The following is a 21179-nucleotide window of genomic DNA, read 5'->3' on the forward strand; positions in this document are numbered from 1 at the left end:
TACATCTACAATGGAGCGGGATGAGTGGTAAAACGGAACGTACCAATTATGGAGTGATAATAAATTTAACAATATCCAGCCCATCATACTCTATTGCTATCCCTAGCAGTAGTAGACTTCGTTCTCAAGCATTTGGATTGAATTCAAATCCTAAAATCCTCGTTATTGTGAGAGTTTATCTAAATATTACCCTAAAACTCATTTCAAATCCTAAAATTGTTATTGTTTGAAAGTAACATCTAAAAAAACACTTTAATTTTGTATCACAAGTACTAACTCAATTAAAAAATAAATAAAAATATCCTTATTTTTCAAAATTAATTATATGATTATTCAACTAAAACTTCATTTATTATTTATATTTATTTTTTACAAATAATTTTATTTTTTCTCGTATGCTATGATATAGTTATTATTATTAGGCTGTATTGATTATAATTTTTCGACAATCCTATAAATATAACTATGTATTTATTCTAAAAAAATCAATGTGGCGTTAGTCAAAGAAAAAAACCGCTTGCACTACCCCTGTGCCAACCCTATTTTTCCCTTGTTTTGTACAGAAACAAGCGAATTTTCTTTTTTTTTGTTTTAAAAAAATTGTAAAGTAAAACCGTAGAAGAGATTGGTCAATCCAATTCTCTGGCTCTCTTTCTCTCTCTTCAGAGAGTTTTTCTTTGAATGTCTCCGATCTCTTTTTTTTCTATCAGTTGAAGGCATAAATAAATACAAATCTTCAGAAGTTTTCTCAATTTTCAGATCTAAATCATAGAAGTACTTTTTCGTTTCCCCGTAATTTATCCGAAGAGAGATAAAGAGAAAACAGGTAGAGAAATCGAGAAAAAAATGATCACAATTCCGTATTTGACCGCTCTAACCACGTATTTCAGCTATGGCCTTCTCTTCGCGTTTGGCCAATTCCGTGATTTCTTCAGGAAAATCTTCGATTGGTGGCACGCCAGCAATCTTGAGGTTCTTCTCCCGCTTCTTTTCTCTTTTTTTTTTTAAATCGTTTTCTTAATATAATCCCCATTATTAGATTAGATGCTCCTTCAAAAAATGCGTGGATAAAAATGAAGTTGCGTGACGATTTTTTTGTTTATTTAAATTCTGTAGGGATATGCGCCGATCTGTTTAGGACTTGAAGATTTCTATACTCGGCGCTTGTATCTTCGTATTCAGGTATTTCCTTTCTTTTCTTGAAATCGTTCGAGAAAATCAATGTTATTATCAAAATTTGGTTACTGATCTTAGTTTATTATTCTATTCTTGTTCTTGTTCGTATTTTATCGTTGAAAACTAAGTTAGCTCAATTTTGATCTTAAACAGTCTGTTTGCAACTTAGCTGACTTTCAGTCGCATGATTGTGCTGTTAACATGTCTTACATTTCACCTCCGTAGGATTGTTTCGGAAGACCGATAGCGAGTGCTCCAGATGGTTGGTTTGATGTAGTGGAGCGCTACTCCAATGACAATAATAAAACATTGAAGTGAGGCTTCTGATGTGCTTTCACTTTTCAATCCTATTTGAAGCTCCCTTTAACTTATTCTACAGCCATTTGTTGTATAACTTTGTTTTATTACCGCATTTGTACAATACACAGAAGATATGAAATCTAAAATTTGTTCTTCTTAGGTGAATGATTGGGATAAATAGCTTGATTGCTAAATATCTATGTCACAAGCTTATGCTGACTATTGTGCTGTTGCTTACAGGCGAACTGACAAGATAAGCAGGTGTCTTAACTTGGGATCATACAATTATCTTGGCTTCACAGCAGCCGATGAATATTGCACGCCCCGTGTAATTGATTCATTATGTAGATTTTCGGCAAGCACTTGTAGTACTCGTGTTGAAGGAGGTATGCATTTTTAATTTTGTGCTGTAGTCTGTTTGGTCGCACACCCAGTTATCTGAAATCTTTGACTTTCCTTTTTCGTACCAGGAACTACAACACTGCATAAAGAACTGGAGGAATGTGTTGCGAATTTTGTTGGGAAGCCTGCTGCTGTAGTCTTCGGCATGGGCTATGTGACAAACTCTGCTATTCTTCCTGTCATAATTGGAAAGGTATAAACACAATGTTAGCTTCAGTGTACACTTGAAAATTTCATATATAAACTTCCTTCTGGTCGTTTCTCTCTGATTATTGTCATTATTATTTTTCTTTGCATATACCCACAGGGAGGATTAATTATTAGTGATTCATTAAACCACAACTCTATTGTCAATGGTGCTCGAGGCTCAGGAGCTACTATCCGAGTTTTTCAACATAATAGTAAGTTGTATGTGGTATTTGAAACTTAATAAATTTATTGATGTATAATTATACTGATATAAGTAAATTACTCTTTCTATTTAGCTCCTTCTCATTTGGAAAAAGTTCTGAGAGAACAAATTGCTGACGGACAGCCCAGGACACATAGGCCATGGAAGAAGATAATTGTTGTCGTGGAGGGTATTTATAGTATGGAAGGTGAACTTTGTAAGCTTCCTGAGATTGTTGCCATATGCAAGAAGTACAAGGTAATGCCAGTTGATATAACGATCATTTTTTTTATGATTATACTTTAAGCTTGTCCTAGTTTCCTTTTCTTCACTCAATTAAAGATCAATTAATAAATGGAAAAGAAAAAAAAATGAAATAATTTAGAGCTGTTAGACACTAAACAAGGTTGAGTTACCTTCACCTGGAAACAGCTAATTCTACATATATCTTGTTTTATAATGATTTCCTACAATTACATAGACTTGTCCGACTACTTTTGTAATGCGTTTTCTTACATCATTTTTGTTTCTAGACCTAAATCTTGTGTGCTAATCTCCCCTTTGTTTCAGGCTTATGTTTATTTGGATGAGGCTCACAGCATTGGGGCTGTGGGAAAAACTGGAAGAGGCGTATGTGAACTCTTAGGAGTGGACACTGCTGATGTGGATATCATGATGGGAACTTTTACAAAATCTTTTGGGTCTTGTGGTGGTTATATTGCTGGGTCCAAGGTTTGTTGCTTTGCTAATTGCTAACGTCTCTGGATCTTTTAAAAGTCACCTCGGATAGTTGTCATTTTTGTTATGTTCCATTAATTGTCAAGCTCAATTTGGATGGTCGCATGAATTGGTCCTACAAATCTCATCAATAATACGTTCCCATGTCGATTCAGGAACTTATACAATATCTTAAGTACACATGTCCTGCTCATCTATATGCAACATCAATATCACCTCCAGCTGCACAGCAAATTATATCTTCAATAAAGGTTATTCTTGGAGAGGATGGTTCTAGCAGAGGTAGGATATCACATTTTCTCTCTCTAAGACTATTTAACTTCTGTTGTGCTTTTCACATTTGGATCATCATTTCTTTTTGTGATGACTTGAGGAGGCTTTTTTGTATTAATTTAGGCGCTCAAAAACTTGCAAGGATACGTGAGAATAGCAACTTTTTCAGGTCAGAACTACAAAAAATGGGTTTTGAGGTCCTTGGAGACAATGATTCCCCTGTAATGCCTATAATGCTTTACAATCCAGCAAAAATCCCTGCATTTTCTCGAGAGTGCCTCAAACAAAATGTGAGCTGCATCCAATTTGAGCTGTACATGAAATTGCATCGTAATATCTGCCATTAATTATTGCTATGTTCACAGCGCATGCATCACTCTGTACAAGGTGTTCTGACCAGTTATTGAAAATGTCCTGCTGTCACAGGTTGCTGTTGTTACAGTTGCTTTCCCTGCCACCCCACTACTTTTAGCCAGGGCACGTATTTGCATTTCTGCCTCGCACACCAAGGAAGACCTTCTTAAAGCGCTAGAGGTAATTACGCAATCTGCTTCCTTCGTCCCTGACTGTATATCGGAGATCTTAAATAGAGTGCAGTATGTAAGGGTTTCAAAGTGTTATCTGATATTGTTAATGATAATATCTTTCATGGCAGGTTATTAGTCAGGTTGGTGATATGGTGGGCATAAAATACTTTCCTGCAGAGCCTAATAAGCAGCAGCAGGACCAGCAACAGCAGCAGCCGGGGAAAGACACAATCAAGTTGGACTGAAGGGTTTTTGAAACAGGCTGACGTTGAATTGCTTGCTTTGCTTCTAGCAGGTACCGTAAAATTGATGTTTGAATAGGAATTCTTCGTTAGCCGCAATGTTTGATTGTTGTAATCTCTCTGAAAATCAGGGGGAAGTTTGTTTGTAGAACCAAATAGCCTGGGCATTCTAAGATTTTCTTACGTGTTTGTAGCAGTACTTATCACTGCGTGTTTTGGACATGATCTTCTTTGGATTTTTATTCAATTAATGTATAGGGGTACTAATTTTGATTTAATTCAATTGGACTTTTTGGGTCAACCAATAGGCTACTGATACATTGTCGTGGAGTTTAGAAACTCGAGCAGATATATCAAGCTGGTACATATTTCTGTGATTAGGAGTATAATCGAATCAAGTTTGAGTTGCTACTGTTTGATTCAAAATCCTAGGTTTAAATGTCTGACTTGCATCCAATCCAGTTTTATTTTTAAAGCTCAACTTTTGTTAAGGACAATATCGCATTTCTTCAAGTTTGGTTTGACTTGATTATTTAGTGGAAAAAGAAAACTTAAATGGCATTTGGTACTTTTTCATCTCCAGATTCTATGGTAATGTTATCATTAATAAAGTAATATCAGTATATATGAGACTGTTTTAATTAAAATCTGTGAAGACTTATATAGATATGTTTAGTTTATTGTACAGTTGAGGACTAAGGATTAAAAAAATAATAATACAATTTTTACTAATTTTAACATTTTAAATAAAATTTATTATTAACAAAAAGGTAGTTGATTATTATCAAACCTGATTCAATATATGTTTAGTAATATTAATTTATTCATTCTTAATAAAAATAAACCAAAACATTATTTCAAAATTAATATTTGATTAAATTTTAAAATTTTACATGAAGTTCAAACTTTCCAACTAAATAAGAGGAAAAATAATTTTCCTTCCTGAATAAAAATTACATTCTCAAAATGTATCCCATTAATTAAATTTCTAAGAAAGTAAAATGATATATCACAAAATGCACTCTTAATCTTAAGAAAAAAAAAAAATAAGGTTCATGAACCTACCCAAGTCTAGCATATCAACTTCTCAATGAGAAACCAGAATTGGAGTACAGAACCATACCTGTAAGTGACAAATATTAAAAGGGTTAACAAAATAATACTAGTCAACTTTTTAATCCTCTAAATAAGTCATTTGCAACTACTCAAAACGGAATGGTTTTAATGGACAGCTCATTTATAACATATGACAATGTGCAAATGGTGGATATTGACTAAAATGCACCAAAGGTGAGATCACAATTTTAGGGGAAAAACTGCTTCATCATATAAATCTTAACATCTGCCTGAGAAAGATTTTAGATCCCAGTAACATATTCACAGCAAATTTCATTGCCCGCACAAGCAAGCATGCGAGTAAGGAACTTGGGGAATTCAGATGATGCTTACCTCCCTCATTTCAGCTTCGATTTTAACACTGTTCTCACCAAGACAGATTTGAAGGCAATTTCCTTTCTGCATATAAATCCTTGTTCATACATGTTTCTTGACATATGCTACAAAAATGCCAACTCTATTCTTCCCAAGAAGATATAAACGATATACAACAAATTCATGCGTATGCTCAAACAAAGATCGACTAGAACTGGCTTTGCTTTAAATGAAGGTGAAATTATGAGCAATGCATTCAACAGTTCCCACAGCAGGACCAGCTAGGTCAGACTGGCAAACAAATCGGCACAGAACTTGACAGAGAAAAAAGAGTAAGCCCGTGAATACATCACACAACTACACATATTAAACTGACAAAGAGGATAGAAGCTCAAGAAAACAAACTTGGATTTCCTTAAAGACCACATAGATTAAGCTTTTAATGGTTGCTCCTCTCTTCAGTAATGCCTATCATCAATTCATTAATTCAAGAAAAAACAAAAATACAACTATGGCAGCAGTGGGAAGTGTATTCTTTTTGTTTGCTTGTTTTTTCTTCACTGAACCAAGATGTTTACAGACCAGAATGTACTCACAAAAGCATAAATTACTTTCTTAATTAATCTAAGGGAATGCAAAACATATCACTGTTTCACAAGCACATTTTTTTACCAAGGTGTGCTAGGGAAAGAAATAAGTTAGTTAAATTAGAAACAGATATCCATGCCATAGAATTTTAGGCTATAGAAAGTTATGATACCTTATGGAACTTTAGGCTATATAAAGTTGCGATCTTATGCATAATCAATACGAGATAGCGTATGATAAAGCCTAACCCAATGAGAATTATGGCCGAAGTAGATTGAAATCACTTTTGTCAATCACTTTCCTTTAAACAAAAGAAAAGCTGATATTATCTCATTGTTTTCCATTAAAGTTCTCAACAATAGTTAGCACAATACACTGCAAAAATTTGCAACACTAACAAAAAAAAAACCTACAGATTCTCCTACTTTTCACTACAAAAAGAGGGTAAAAGATATAAAAAAAGCTAATAAGGCTCAAAGTCTTACATCTCCATGGCTGATAAAAATAATGCTTTCAGAAACCCAATAACCATAACTCAAAAAAGTCAGGAAAAGCCTTTGCCAAGCTTCTGGATTGCACAAAACATTTTCCTTCGAGAACCAACTGCATTTATTCCCATATCCTTCAAATCCTCTAATGTCAACAATGGCAAAATCTCATCGTCCACTTCATGGATTTTGAAAACCGGGGCATACCTTCCTAACCCCAAACTATTCAACCATATTCTAACCCCATCTTCCTCACACCGTCTCATTTCGGTATCTGATGGCCCAGATAACTCCACCCCATCAGAAACCCGAGTCCGAATTGGCCTCCTGTGATTACTCCCATGATAAAGAACTTCCCTTTCATTGCCATCCACCAGCAAATTATCCAAAGAATGTATCGGACTGTGGTCTTTCATGGGACTTTCCGAGTTCTCCAACTCGAAATCATCGTTATCTTCGCCGCCACTGTATTTTTCCTCGGTTTCCACATTATTGCTGTTAGTGTTGTTGTTGTTGCCGTTGATATTGACGTTTCCGCCGCTGGAATCGTCGAATTTAGGAACCCAATTGGATCGAACCCGTTTCGTAGCGGGGCCCCGTTTCTTGAGATCCTTGACTCTCCAACTACTAATCGCGACAGCGTCCAAATTGGTGTTATTGTTAGGTTCTCTTTCGTTATCGACGGTTTCGTTGTTGGCGTTGAAGTCGGTGCCGAGGTTGGTTAGGGCGCGAGTCTTGGACGATTTAGCAGTCGCAGTGGCGACTGAGGGAGTTAAGGAGAGATGGGGTTGGTGTTTCCACTGCTTGGAAGCGGCGGCGGAGGAAGAGGAGGAGGAGCGTCGAAAATGAGAATCGTAAGGTTGGTCCCCGCCGATGTCGCCTAAGCGAACGCTGGGACGTCTCTGGCGTTTGGATCCAACGGTCTCGGATGAAGCAACCGCGAGGGGCGCCGCGACGCCGTTTAGAGGGGCATCCGATGGCTGTATATCCACCATGTTTATTCTCTCCACCGAATTGGTAATGGGAGGAGAGAGAAAGTGAAACAAATGAAGTGAAGAGAAAGACTGGGAAATTGTGACCTAGGATTTCTGACACGTTTCACTCTTTTCCTACTCAAAGGGAAACAAAGTTGAATGATGCTTGAACTGGAATTAATCCGCAAATTTTCATTCATGTCGGGACATCACTATTACATATTACGTATGTTCACTTCTTCTTTGTAATGTCAAAATGTTTCAGTTTTTGCTATAAAATCACATAATAATTCAAAAACATTTCGCATAAGTAATTTAATTTTATATCTTACATATGTATGCTTGACTGGAGAGGGAGAACCCGATTAAAATAAAAATAACATCTTTGTGACAAGTAAACCATTGACTAAAACCAACCAAAAGAGTAATATATCTAGAAATCAACCGACTTTCCCCACACGAGATTTCAACAAATTTCTTGGAAAAAAAAAGGTCATTTGATGCAAAGAAACAATGATTTAGAATGTTCTTTGCAATTTCAAACCCTTTAATGGCTAGAAATAGAAATGAAATTTCTTTTGTTTACATTCCCACTAAGAAGTTTCCGAGTTCCAAATGAATGTTCACACTTCTGCTTCTTTTGATTTTCATGGAACACCATGAATGATTTAGGTCCCAACCGTTAGTCTTAGGAATTATGTAGCCAGCTTCCAAAATCCAATAAGATCTCATGAATACAGGTTAGACTCTATTAGCACTGAAAAGTACAAACGAATGCGGACACCAAGTTTCGTAAACTTGACCTCCTAATCTATGCTTTGCTTTTTGAATAAAGGGAACTTAAAAGGTTGTGCAGCCTGAATATTCACTCCCTAAAAGAATCTTTTAAATCAGTATGCTTGTTGTAGACGCTTGAAGTGTAGACAGTATTGCCCTCCGATTTTTTCATCCTTTAATTTCTGTGTGAACTATGTCAAGCAATAATTTCACAGATTTTGCCAATTACCTCCAGGTGAGATCGGTCAAGTGAGGTTTAGCTTGGATTCAATCAGCGGGAACCGTGCAAAGCTGACCATGTCCAGGATTATGCTCCAATGGATACATTGTTGTGCCTTTCACAAATTTTTGGTGGTCAACAGCAGCCTTTCTGAGACTAGAGATCGACATATGTTTCCTTTTAACTTGCTTCTTCAATATCGAGCAAGAACTAAGCAGGTCTTCAGATCCAGCTCCAACCCTCCTACAGAATTTATTAAAGATTTTTACACTGGAACTTGCTTCCTTAACTTGCATTTATTTCATTTTCAGGAACACAACCTTAAGCTGGAATACTTAGTTGCCAACTTGTCATTATATCAAAATTAATCTAATCACACTGTGCTAATCACTCTCTTAACATTAAACGCCATAAAAGACTCTTGAGAAACAATATGCAAATGCAGACAGGAGTTAACATTTTTACACTCTGTTAGTGTATTTTGTGTAGCTTCTATGCAGTTTCTCTAATCTCAAAAAACACTGATGAGTCAAATAGGTGCTTTTAGAGATGAACATCGAGGTTTTGCAAAAGCTGAAAAATGAGATTTCAGAAGCTTCCATGATAAAAACTGATTTCAGTAGCAAATGACCCATAACAGGAGCAATGATATCTTTGTTCTATAGTAGCTTAAGGTTAGTAGTATATTCTCAAACATTTGTTTAGCGGTTAGATCCATTATCATCACAAGCAAGTCCCCAAAACCATGAGCAAATCATGTGTCGTACAACATAGCCTCTGAATTATCACCCATTATTAATTACTGTAAACCGAAGCAAAGAAAATAGTACCTCAACAATTTCTCTGATGCAATTCTAGCAGCTCTAATAGCAGTTTGACTTGGCACCCACTTCACAGCTCGGTTTGGATCCGACCGCATAGGAGAATGGATTTTGATTAGCTTAAAAAGATCAGATAAAAGTTTGTCAAAGAAATTGATATCTCAAGACTAATTGTGAAAGGATTGTAGGTACATCGGAAAAAAAAAAAAGAAGAAGAGAATTTGTGCCTCTTCCTACTAATAGTCATACAAAAGAGAACTTCTCTTATTATTAACTCAAAAGACCAAATCCACATAAAGATTTCAATGTGAGAGAGGGAGAGAGAGCATACACCCAAACACTCCATCATCTGGTAATAAGCCCTGCCATGCAAAGGTGTGTGGCCTTTCCGAGATTCTGAGAAATATCTAGTCCTGGGAGAGCATCAAAATTTTTTTTCCGGTCACATAAACATAATTAAATTGTTAACTTGCGAAGAAAATAGTTAAAAGGAAGAGTACCATTCTTTATAACCCGGATCCACAGTGAAACCATACATATCCACTGAATCACATATAGAGAGAGCAAATTCAAGAGCCTTAAGCCCTGTCCCTTTTGCAGCTGAACCAAAGGATGCACCTAGCATGAGATATACAGGATTTCTTATTGGAATGTCCTGCATAAAAAGAAAAAAACAAGTCCTTTTAAGTTTATTTCAGAAGGAGGAAACCATGGCAACAAAGATAACAGACATCCCCCAAAATTCCATCTGTCAGTTTTAAGCCATTAATACTTTCAATAACAGTCATGCACATGTTTCAAATATAATGGATGTGGTTAAGCAGTCAATTTTTCATAACAAACTTCACAAGTTTTAGCAGGAACAACAAGATATTCTTTTGTATCATTTTGAAAACAAAAATGATAGGCAACATGCCCATAGCCCTAGGGAACAACTATTTCTGAGCCATTAATGAAGTTAAATCACAGGTCGATAGACATATATTAAGAGAAATATCATAATTAAAGAAAGAAACTAGATGGAATATACTAACCCGAATCATCTGGTTCATAATGTCATGAATTGTAGTTTTGACTATCAAGACCTCCTGCCTTGTTTCTATAAAATTCAAAAACTTAGCATGCTTTCAGAATTATGGAAGCATAAAAACTAAAGAACAGCAACAATGTCAATACCATCTAACTCTACAACTTTATCAAGAGCTTTGGCAGATCCTCTGTTAAGAAGCCGAAATGAACTTTTCTTGCCCACATATTCTGTATAGTTCTGCAATTGAACATTTCAACATATGAAAAAATTGTGAGAGAAATTAATTAGGAAAAAGTGAAAGCTTTATGACTGCAGCTCAACCTCAATAGGGGCACCATTCTCTCTGATGACAACATCATAGCTATCTATCTCTTTCCCGAACCTCGTTTTGAGAAGATCCCCAGAGTTGCCTATAACAGCACACCGGCCAAACTGCCTTGGAACATAAGGGGGTGTTTCAGGGAGGACAAGTGAAAGCTTTTCCATGCACAAAGTTCTATTCTTACAGTTGTTCCTATAATACAGAAAGAAACTCCATAAAACTTTGCGCAGCTACATTGTATCTAAGTGACACGGCCTAATAATCCAGCATATGAAATATATCCTTTTTAGACAAGATATCAAAATAATCAGTATTTTCAAAAAATTCCTTCCTTAACCTTATTTATGTTATAAATGCATACACTAAATAAAAGCAACTATTTCAAATGCTACATTCACAAAAACCAATACTCACAGAAGCACTCCTTTATTAATCCTCCGCCATGCGTACTCCTCCCAACCATTTGGTAAAGCATCAATGAACTCCCTAGTGAGTATTGTAGTACTATTCCTCACCTGACCAACAAACTCGCTAAATAAGAATCAACAGTAAAGAACCATAAAAAAAAGCAACACAATATACCAACAAAACTCCAAACCGAATGCAGAAACAAATAGGGAAATCACCTGTTCCCATGTGGCAACTGCTTCACAAAGATTGAACTCAAATGATAAGCCTTCAACTTCTCCAGTTTTAGGATCCTTCTGTTTACATAAATGAATTTTTCAATCAACAATTCCACTCAAAAAAATCGCAATCGAGTAAAATGTAAATTAATAGAATCGTTAAAACAGAAACCTACCCATTTGGAGTCAGTGTCGCTAGGATAGGTTAGTGTTACTTGACAATGATCTTTACCACTTATGGCTTGTAAACCTAACCCATTTGCAGTCTGTATGAATTACAATAAACCACAATATACCATTAAAAAGAACATAAAAGCACAACACAAAATCAAATTCGATTTTATTTATTAAAAGAGAGAGAGAGAGAGAAGAAAACATCAATTCCACAAGAATTCCAACACATCAACACAATTCTTAAAAAAATGAATGTACCCAAATTAATATTACTGACCACACACTTCTTAAAACCACTTTGCAGAGACTGCAGTGCTTGCCAATCTTCATCTGTCAGCTGATAATTCCCATCTACAAAATATAAAAACAGAAATACAAATAAGTGCGTATATATGTGTATGTGTGTGTGTGTATGTCAGATACGTACAATGAGTGGAGAGTCCAGTGATGTAGATGATAATGGCTGAGAAACCAGAGACTAGAGTCAGCAGAAAACCCAACTGCAAAATCTTCATTTAAAGGGGCTTTTGAGAGATAAATAATGGAAATAATTGTTGGGTTTACAATGTTCATTCAATGGAAAACAAGTATTCTGTAATGAATCTGAAGAAGCAAATCCCAGATCGATTTTCCCCAGCAAACAGCGTGTGAAAAGCGATAATAATTAAATTAAAATAAAATGAGTCGTCGAATCTAATCTAAACGCTGCGTAATAGAGGCCCAAATGGATTTAAGGCGGTATTTGGCTGTTGGGCCACTGCTCAAAATTCCGTCCTAAAGTGGAGCAGAGTGGGTTTATACAAAAAGCCTAATTCATAGTAAATGGGCTTACAGAAAAGCCCTTGACCTAGAATCAACTTTTTTCGTTCCTTTTGGCCCCAAGTTTTTTTTTTAACAATCTCATTATAGGTTTTTTTTTTACAAAATATTTAAAATTACCCGTAGCCCCACCCTAACACATAAATAAGAGGATAATACATTTTAGTATACTCAAACCTACCTCCTCCTACATTGACAACAATGCTCATGCCAATCAAGTTAAAGACTCAATTGACCCTTTGACCCTAAGTTTAATAAATGAGAAAATGATATATTTAATGTACATATTATATTTGTGTCTAAAATTTTGCTATAGAAATGAATTAATACGAAAAAGATGAAACATATTTTTTTGATTAAATTTTAAGGTAAACTACAAAAATAGTCAGTTTTGTTTGTTTCAGGTTACATTTTAGTCACTTATGTTATTATTTTATTATGAAGTGATCACTCTTCTGTTAAGTTTCGTTATCTCCCTAACAGTAATCCTACATGGCAGTCCAACTAGATTTTAAGTGCCAACTTGGATTTCCTGATGGGATGAGAATAGATTTTTTATTAAATAAATTTAATTAATTAAAAATTTTAACCGCTAAATCTTAGTTAAAAAACCGTTCATCTCCCCCTTTTTTTAGTTTTCTTTTTCAATTGACTAAAAAAGCTATTATCATCAAAATTTTTTATTCACTTACAAAAACAAAAGAGGATTCAATGGAGGGTCCAGGTATGTCTTATTCGCCGACAAGTTTATGTTCTAAAACTTAAAATGAAGTGGTTGTCGACAAATAAGAAGATGGTAATCGTTTTTGTTCCTAATCATTGTATTTTCCAATTCTTCACGTTCTTGAATAATTAGTTTCTCAATCCAATTTTTCCTGACCTGAATCGGCTTGTTTGTTCACAATCCCTTTGTGACTATCCATTTTTTCTTATTTGAAATTCTTTTAGTTGTTAATATTCATATCAAGAATTTTAATTTAGGGTTTTATTAAACAATAAAAAATCAAATCTTTTGTTTTTCAATATTGAATAAAAGAGATAGAGGAATGCAAAGAAGACATACCTGAACCCTCCATTGAATCCATCTTTATGAAGCAGTCAATTTGATTTCAACTATTTTGATATTAATAATAGTTTTTCCAATCAAATGAAAAAAAAATCATTGAAAAAAAGAAGAGACTGAAGAAAAATTAAAAAGAGGAGATGAACAGTTTTTTTTGTTAAAGTTTAGGTTTAAAAATTTAATTAATTAAATTTTTTAATTAAAAATCTATTTTCATTCCATTTAGAAATCCAAGTTGGCATCTAAAATCTAGTTGAACTGCCATGTAGGATTACCGTTAGAAAGATAACAGAACTTAATGGTAGAGTGATCACTTCGTAACAAAATAGTAACATAAGTGACTAAAACGTAAAATTTCAAACATAAGTGACTAAAACGTAAAATTTCAAACATAAGTAACTATTTTTATAGATTAACCTAAATTTTAAATCGATTAGTATGATTGATGTTACAATAATTAAAAAAATGAATTTAAATAGATATAAATGTATATTTTCATGGGTAGATATTATTTCAATAATTCATGATTTTTTTTAATCTTATATTTGACTTTTCACTTTCCATATGCAAAAAGTTGGTATTAGATGTCCTATATTATAAAGCAATACCATAGGTCAAATTATTATCAAGTGGTCAAATATATGAATTATTGAAAAACAAGTTATATAATGATACGATAAAAGATACAAATGCATGCGAATTATCAAAGTTTATATCTAGAGATATAAAAAAATAAAAAATAAAAATCTCAATTTGTTTTTCTCTCATACATATATTCTATATTCTAACATCAACCACATAAAAGTTTATAGATTATTAATATTATATCAATCAAAGAATTGTGAATGAAACAGTGCACAAGCAAAAGTCGATTTCACTGTTTTATTGAGCAAACAAGTGTAGTCTCTTTCTTGGAGGCATGGGCACCAACCCTAGGAAGCAACTTCTTCTATGTCGCCTTCGCATTAAATCTTTATATAAACACCGGCCACCCCTCCGGAAATGAAACGTGGCATTACCGTCGTTATTTTAGAATTTTAGTTCTCTCTAGTGCTTATTATATCCCCAACTACCAAGTGAATCTCGTTTTCATGGTATACATTGGACCACCATCCTTTGCTATCCCCCGTCAAATATTTGACTGCATGGTCGACGTCTTCACCCATTTCATGATGTGCTTTGCATGTGAAATCTCTCGGAAGGGATGGCCCATTAATGTCTGCTATAACATTGAATGTTGCATGCAAAAACACTGTACCTTGATGGATGAATCTCTCAATCATCATTCGTTTTCCATTTGGATTTCATTGCTGAGCCATAACAGGCCCATCATGTAAGTAAAGATTGATCTTCCCTTTATGGGGTAATTGTCTGTTTTTATGCTTATTTCTGTCTAAACACATCGTGGCAGTGTTGCCAGCTTGCTTGAGAAATGCTTGAGAAATGCTTTTTGTTTTCTAAATGGTTACAATGTAATAAAACCTTCATGATATATAATATTATAATTGAAATGCATATGGTTTTACAGATATATTTCTTCTGCTCAGAATTCAGACACGTCCGACAGTGGCTCGGATTGTTGAACATATACATGAATAGTGATTGCAACAAGGCGGGGCGGATTTCCTTGACTCCGACCCAATGCTCGACCACTATGCTTCAATCCTAAAACCGAGTTTAACCTGAAAAAAACTTAATCCACCCCTTACTCGAATTTTATTGCTTCAAAGTTGATGTGAATTTATTTTCTAAATGGATAAATGGTGCAAATAAATAAAATGGAGCTGATCTTGCAAACATATATATACATGTATGTATATATTTTATGATAGAATAAACCCAAGACCTTTGAAGTAGAACAACATGTTTGAGTACTATAATATTACTCGTTTTACTCTTCCAAAACCAAGACATATACGTTAATTAGTGGTGAAGGAACAACATGTTTGAGTTTACATAAAGTAGAACAGAGGCGACCAGATGAGTGGGAAAGGAGAATTCCAAACTTCAACTTAAGTCTGTTATAAGCCTATAAAAATTTATTTACAGTGATGCATAATTGGAACTAATTTAAAACACAATGAACTTATTACTTTATGAAGATCATTTGTTTATTATCTATTACTTTTCCAATACACTCATGAAATTACTCAACAAGTAATTTGCAAAGATGAGCTTAAAAATTTTCTGGAGATTATTTGACATTGATAGCATCTTATTTTGAACGTATTCAAGAACGTGGATTTTTTTACAGTATTAAGCTATTTATGAAAACTTAGATCACGTTGAAAGTCTTTTCACATCATTGCTTAGCTTGACTCAGGAATTATTTTCATAATGAGTTGCTAAAATCTTCCTTTGGTCAAAACATTCCAACTAAAATAAATTGCAACAGCCGATGAAATATTCCGTAAGTTGCAACTGATTGTATATTTTGTAAGTGGCATTAATAGAATTCTTACTCGGTTGCCAAAAGAAAACATCAACCATCAAAGGGAGGCAAGGCAAGGCTAGCCCATAGGTATTTCACATAATGAACTCTTGGATTGGAGTTTTGGAGAACAGTGGAAGGGAAAGCCTTCGAAGTATGGTTATCAGATTTGGAGTAGCCTAGAGAATGGCCTTGCAATAACTAAAGGAACTCCACTCATTTGATCATATTCCCAGTCAAAAACTCTACTCTTAGAATCGATCTTCCACTGCCTTTTTACCAAAAAAAAAACAAAGATTGAAATCTCTATCTTCTTCTATTTCTTGACAACAAGAGCATGAATGCCAACAAGTTCCTCCAAATCACGATTATAGGCAGTTACAAGTAGGGCTAGAAGGCAATAATTATTTTGACATTGTGGTTGTATTTGGTGTTGGCTAAGGGGACTCATGCCAAAAACTAATATCTTCAATGTTGTAGCGTTAGATCCATTTAGTAAGTAGTGTTTGATTCTAGAGATGTAGTCTAATTAGTTTGAGCCCTCCTTGCACAGCAAATTTATTCCAGTTTGGTCATACGTAACTTTCTCTTATTTCACAGATCTTCTCTGAAAAAATCTCTCATGAGTTTATCTAATTGAGTTTCCACCCTTTCTGACATCTTAAATAACATGTAAAATGATAAGCTCACAAGCCCCGACTTAATCATAATCAGTAGACCCCCTAATGAAGACATCTTAGCCTTCGAACAAACATTTACAACACATATATTAACCATTTTTGCATGACATGGCCCGTAAACAACGACGAGTTTCCTCTTCCACTTCACACACACACACGCAAAAAAAAAAAGATAGCCGCATTCCGTTTTCAAATTTAATATCCTTAATGAACTTCATCTCTATACCGCTTTAATCTTTATGAATTACAACACTCAACGCCTCAGCAATCAAATCGAAATGCAAAGGCCCACTCAACATTATCGTAGGCCTTCTCAAAGTCAGTCTTGAATGTTGAACCCTTCAACCCCTTTGTCGTAGCATGTAATGTATGGTTCCATTTGCGATCAATGAGCAATCAAGAAGCTGCGCGCCTACCAAAAGTCTCCTCGATGACTTTGCCCATTACAAACTTTTGCAATAATTTTATACAGAGACAACTGGTTGTATTCATTAAGGGAAATGGGCATCTTGACCTTCAAGATTAGCATCATAAAAGAGTGATGGACTCACTTGCATAGAAATCCCCCATGAAAGCCATAATTTCTCAATTAAGGAACTCCCGATAGGTTTGGCCAAACTTCATATTGAACCCACCCGAGAACTCCTGCTCAAGATATTTGATGTTGTAATCCTTCCTATATTTAAATTCAACATTTAAATTTTATTAAGAGGTTAATTAAGAACAACAAAAATATGCAAAGGGATTGCCCAACCAAGATTCTATAGAGGAAGGCATCTTAGTCTTTGTCAAACATAAACACTAATAATTACATTATCCTAATAAATATGAAAACTTAATAGATTCATGAAAGATAAACTACTGTCCTTCATGTAATTTCAACCAATGGATTAAGAAAAAAAAAAAGCTTTGCCCATGCTGTTTTGCCAATAAGTGTTCAAGATTTTAGACAGCCAAAAATTTCAAGATTCTCTTTTGACACAGTTGCACCATGTCTTTTAGTTTTTACAATAAATCCAAATTTCATAGGATAATTACGATAATTCATTACATTAATTATTAATTTATCTCTTTTTTTCCCCTTTATATATAATTCTTCCTTTTAGCATGTTAATTTTAGGACTATGTTTATAGAAATGTATATATAATAAGATATGTCACAAATTACAGTTTCTAATTACACAAATCTCATGTTTATAGCATCTTATTATTATCATTAATTTCTTAAACATTTAATATAAAAGTAGACTCAATTATTTTTATTATTTTATCTAAAGTGAGTATTAAAAGTAAATCTAAGGCTGAAAATTAATCACGATATTAAATTGAGTATGAAAATAAAAATTAATTAAATACGAGAAAATATTTGGTACGTTATTAGTGGAATTCTTAGACTTCACAAGTAGAGTAGTATTTTATAAGAGTATAGTAAATTATTTTTAAAAAAAGACCTATAATAATTTTTTAATACTGCTTGTAAAATAATAATAAAAAATTTACCGTCAAGATGTATCAAATGCTAACTCAATTAAATACACGTGTTTATTGAGATATATTTTAATTTCAAAAATAAATAAATTGAACACATATCATTATCTTAATTTTATTGGTGATTTTTTTTTCTTTTACGGACAATGTAAATTACCAATATCATATAGTTTGCAAACAAATTAGTATTTAATAAAATATATGAAGAAGACAGATTAAAATATTAATGAAATAAATGGGGCCTTCCATGTACGTATTCAATTTCTTAAATGACTGTTTTAAATATAATAATAATAATAATTATTATTAGAAGAAGAAGAATAAGGAGACAAAAGAGACAAGGCATTTCAATGGGGAAAAAGGGACCGCGCCATGCCGGTTTGCTCCTCTTCTCCATCCATTTGGTCCCCACCCGTTTGGTCCCAACCAGAGGCATGCAGCTTCTCCGCTGCACCCTCACCTGGTCCCTCCCAAAAGTTGCCCGAACATGCCCATATACCAGGGTTTGAAACTTCATATCTATAATCTTCACATTGCTAAAATCTCGTAATATATTATACAGTCTCATTCTAGTACAAAATAAATTATTAAAGCTATCCATGAACGGGATTAATTCGACTACAATATATAATTAACCGATGATATAAGCAATTACCAATAAATTTTGAGATTCAAATATCCAATTCAATGAATGTTACTCCTTAAAGATTCCCATCAAACTAACATGTTCCATCAACCGAAAACATAAAATGATACCCTCCTTCATTTCTTTGCTTTCTTCCTAATATTCTGTCTGTTTTGTTTTATTTTGAATTAAAACTCTTAAGGCCATGCATGCATGCATGCACCCTCCTTTCCATTGGTTTTGAATTTGATTGAGGTGAAGTTTGGGAGAATGATTAAGGTTGTTAATTGTCATTTCCTTCTTTACAAAATGGTTATATGTTCGTAGTTAACAGTTTAATTACTCTATTATTATAAAACTTCCAAAGATTCTTCTATTGAGAAATTATTGTATGAAATAGACGCGTCACGTCATCCCGTATTCATTTATAATTATTAAATGATATTTTAGTAATTTTTTCCATATTATTGATACATAATTTTAGTATTTTTTTAACTTGAACTTCGAACCTTGAATTCCGAATCCTGAATCATAAACCCTAAATTTGGCCTTTTGGTTCAGGGTTCATGGTTTGGGTCTGGTGTTCAAGGTTCAGGTTTAAAAAATGCCAAAATTATGTATCGATTGTTGAAAAAAAATGATTTTTGGAAGCTTTAAGGCATATTCTTGATTAGTAAAGGTGGAGATTTGAATAATAAAATTATGGTTTTATATTTTACCCCATGAGACCTTTACAACGGTATATTATATGCTCAAAATGGTTGAGTGATGAATAAGAAATTGATGCTCAAAGTAAACCACTTGTGAATTATATGGAGGAAAATGGAAAGTTTAGTTTCACATTGACTGTTGTGCTTATCTCGTTGTTATATCCTAGGGGATAGTTGGCCAATGTTTCTCCAGCACCAAAGGAGCGGCCAAATCTGTCTTAAGGAAACTGTGAAAACAAACCTCAACTACCAATCGGTTTTTCCTGCCTACCTACCAGTATAAAATTTCGATCCAATTTTTATTTCCTATTTATGCTTTTCAGATTAAATATATATATTGTTCTGGTTCGATCTTGTGATTAAAATAAATATTTTATATTACTATTTATTTCACTAATATGTGCATAATATTAATAAAATTTAAAAAATACTAAAACATCATTAAATAATTAAAAAGAGATATAAAATAACATCATACTGCTATATTATACTATCCTTTCTCCTATCTATATATATCGGGAAAGTGAACTTATTTTTGCTTACTTGAGAGAAAGAATCAGAATATTTGAAATTACTGATATTTTCTGAGATGATGGTAGCTTTTATTCGGTAATTGTGTATTTTATTTGTGATATATAAATTAATTTTTAATGTTATTGTGGGTTGTACATTATTTTACACTTTTATTTTTAAATTTATTAAATAATATTTTTTTAATTTTTAAAAAATAAATTTATATTAATAAATTGAGATTTAATTTATAATAAAAATTGATTAATTTTGAAATGTATTTAAGAGAATAAAATAATGTTTTAAAATTAATAAAAATAATAAAATAATAAACAACCAATAGTGAAATATTAAGTGATTAGATCAAATAAATAAAACATAAAAATTAATTTATAAAATTCAAAAATAATTAAAAATAAATTAATTTACAAAAATCTAAACATATAAAATTAAATAATCAATTATCCATCATTTTCTTTTAAAAATAATTAAAAAGTTGGTTTTGTATAAATTAAAATAAATAAATAAAATCTAAACATATATAAGTAAATAATTAATTACCTATCAATTTGATTTAAAAAATTAAAAGGTAATTAGTTTCTTGTTAATAACCGCACTAAATAATTATTAATTGATACACACAATATTTCAAAACACATAACACTGACTATGGTAAAAAAAAAAAATCATAATTGCACAAGTATAATAAAATTAGATAATAGTAAATTATCAGATATTAAATAATAATAATTGAACGTATAATATAATAAAAAAATGTATTAATTTTTTTGGTGATGGAAACAAAGCTTATAAAATAAGATTAAAAGTTTTTTTTTGTAATTATTTAGTTGTTACTTGAATAAAAATGTCTAACTAATACATCTATTTATACTGTTAAATCTTAATTTTAATTGGTATATAATTATAACACTAATTAAGAGATAATTAAATATATTTAATTTAAGATGAATTTGAACCATAACTAAATGATAATAGTTGTAAAAATATATATTTATAATAATATTTTACAATGTTATCATATTTAAAATAAAATAAAAATTTATAAATAAAAATTAATTTATTGTATAAATAGAATAAATACATCTATTTTATAAATAACTTTTAATAAAACATATGTTTCAGTTTCATATTTTTAAGAATTTAAAATTATAAAAAAATTTACATTTCATTTATTTATTCTAAATTTATTATTGTTTAAGATTATATTTTAAATAGATTTTAAAATTGAATTTATATTTTTTTGAAAAATCAATTATATAATTTTAATTATGATAGGAAAGACTAAAAATACAAAACTATAAATATAAGATTAGTGTTTTATTTCAAAAAAAA

General features: G+C 32.6%; 3 protein-coding genes across 8 annotated transcripts; 1 reads left to right on the top strand and 2 right to left on the bottom strand.

The window, feature by feature from the left end:
* The first annotated feature begins 487 nt into the window (after positions 1 to 487).
* On the top strand, positions 488 to 4327 carry LOC107946876 (long chain base biosynthesis protein 2a). Of its 2 annotated transcripts, XM_016881369.2 has the most exons (12): positions 488 to 972; positions 1117 to 1182; positions 1402 to 1490; positions 1717 to 1862; positions 1947 to 2071; positions 2186 to 2279; positions 2364 to 2527; positions 2840 to 3001; positions 3163 to 3289; positions 3404 to 3570; positions 3707 to 3814; positions 3936 to 4327. In XM_016881369.2, the coding sequence occupies exons 1-12, from the start codon at positions 847 to 849 to the stop codon at positions 4050 to 4052; spliced, it is 1491 nt and encodes a 496-aa protein (XP_016736858.2). In that variant the 5' UTR covers positions 488 to 846; the 3' UTR covers positions 4053 to 4327. The 2 variants fall into 2 exon arrangements, with proteins under 2 accessions (XP_016736858.2, XP_040939236.1); XM_041083302.1 differs by lacking the exon at positions 3404 to 3570 and having other exon boundaries at positions 494 to 972; positions 3936 to 3966.
* A 574-nt stretch (positions 4328 to 4901) lies between these two features.
* On the bottom strand, positions 4902 to 12204 carry LOC107946877 (sialyltransferase-like protein 2). 5 transcript variants are annotated; one of them, XM_016881372.2, is made up of 13 exons: positions 11928 to 12166; positions 11778 to 11851; positions 11503 to 11592; positions 11327 to 11404; positions 11115 to 11215; positions 10700 to 10892; positions 10525 to 10615; positions 10383 to 10447; positions 9849 to 10003; positions 9680 to 9761; positions 9358 to 9467; positions 5499 to 5564; positions 4902 to 5172 (listed from the first exon to the last, which is right to left on the bottom strand). In XM_016881372.2, exons 1-12 carry the CDS (start codon positions 12013 to 12015, stop codon positions 5504 to 5506), a joined length of 1188 nt encoding a protein of 395 aa, XP_016736861.1. In that variant the 5' UTR covers positions 12016 to 12166; the 3' UTR covers positions 4902 to 5172; positions 5499 to 5503. The 5 variants fall into 5 exon arrangements, with proteins under 5 accessions (XP_016736861.1, XP_016736860.1, XP_040939238.1 ...); XM_041083304.1 differs by lacking the exons at positions 4902 to 5172; positions 5499 to 5564 and adding an exon at positions 8094 to 8770 and having other exon boundaries at positions 11928 to 11963; positions 12065 to 12166; XM_041083303.1 differs by lacking the exons at positions 4902 to 5172; positions 5499 to 5564 and adding an exon at positions 8094 to 8770 and having other exon boundaries at positions 11759 to 11851; positions 11928 to 11963; positions 12065 to 12166.
* LOC107946878 (kinase and exchange factor for Rac B) lies at positions 6379 to 7952 on the bottom strand. The gene has a single exon (XM_016881373.2). It carries the CDS (start codon positions 7549 to 7551, stop codon positions 6613 to 6615), a length of 939 nt encoding a protein of 312 aa, XP_016736862.1. The 5' UTR covers positions 7552 to 7952; the 3' UTR covers positions 6379 to 6612.
* Positions 12205 to 21179: the final 8975 nt, after the last annotated feature.

This window comes from Gossypium hirsutum, chromosome A12 (assembly GCF_007990345.1).
Source record: "Gossypium hirsutum isolate 1008001.06 chromosome A12, Gossypium_hirsutum_v2.1, whole genome shotgun sequence".
Lineage (NCBI taxonomy): Eukaryota > Viridiplantae > Streptophyta > Magnoliopsida > Malvales > Malvaceae > Gossypium > Gossypium hirsutum.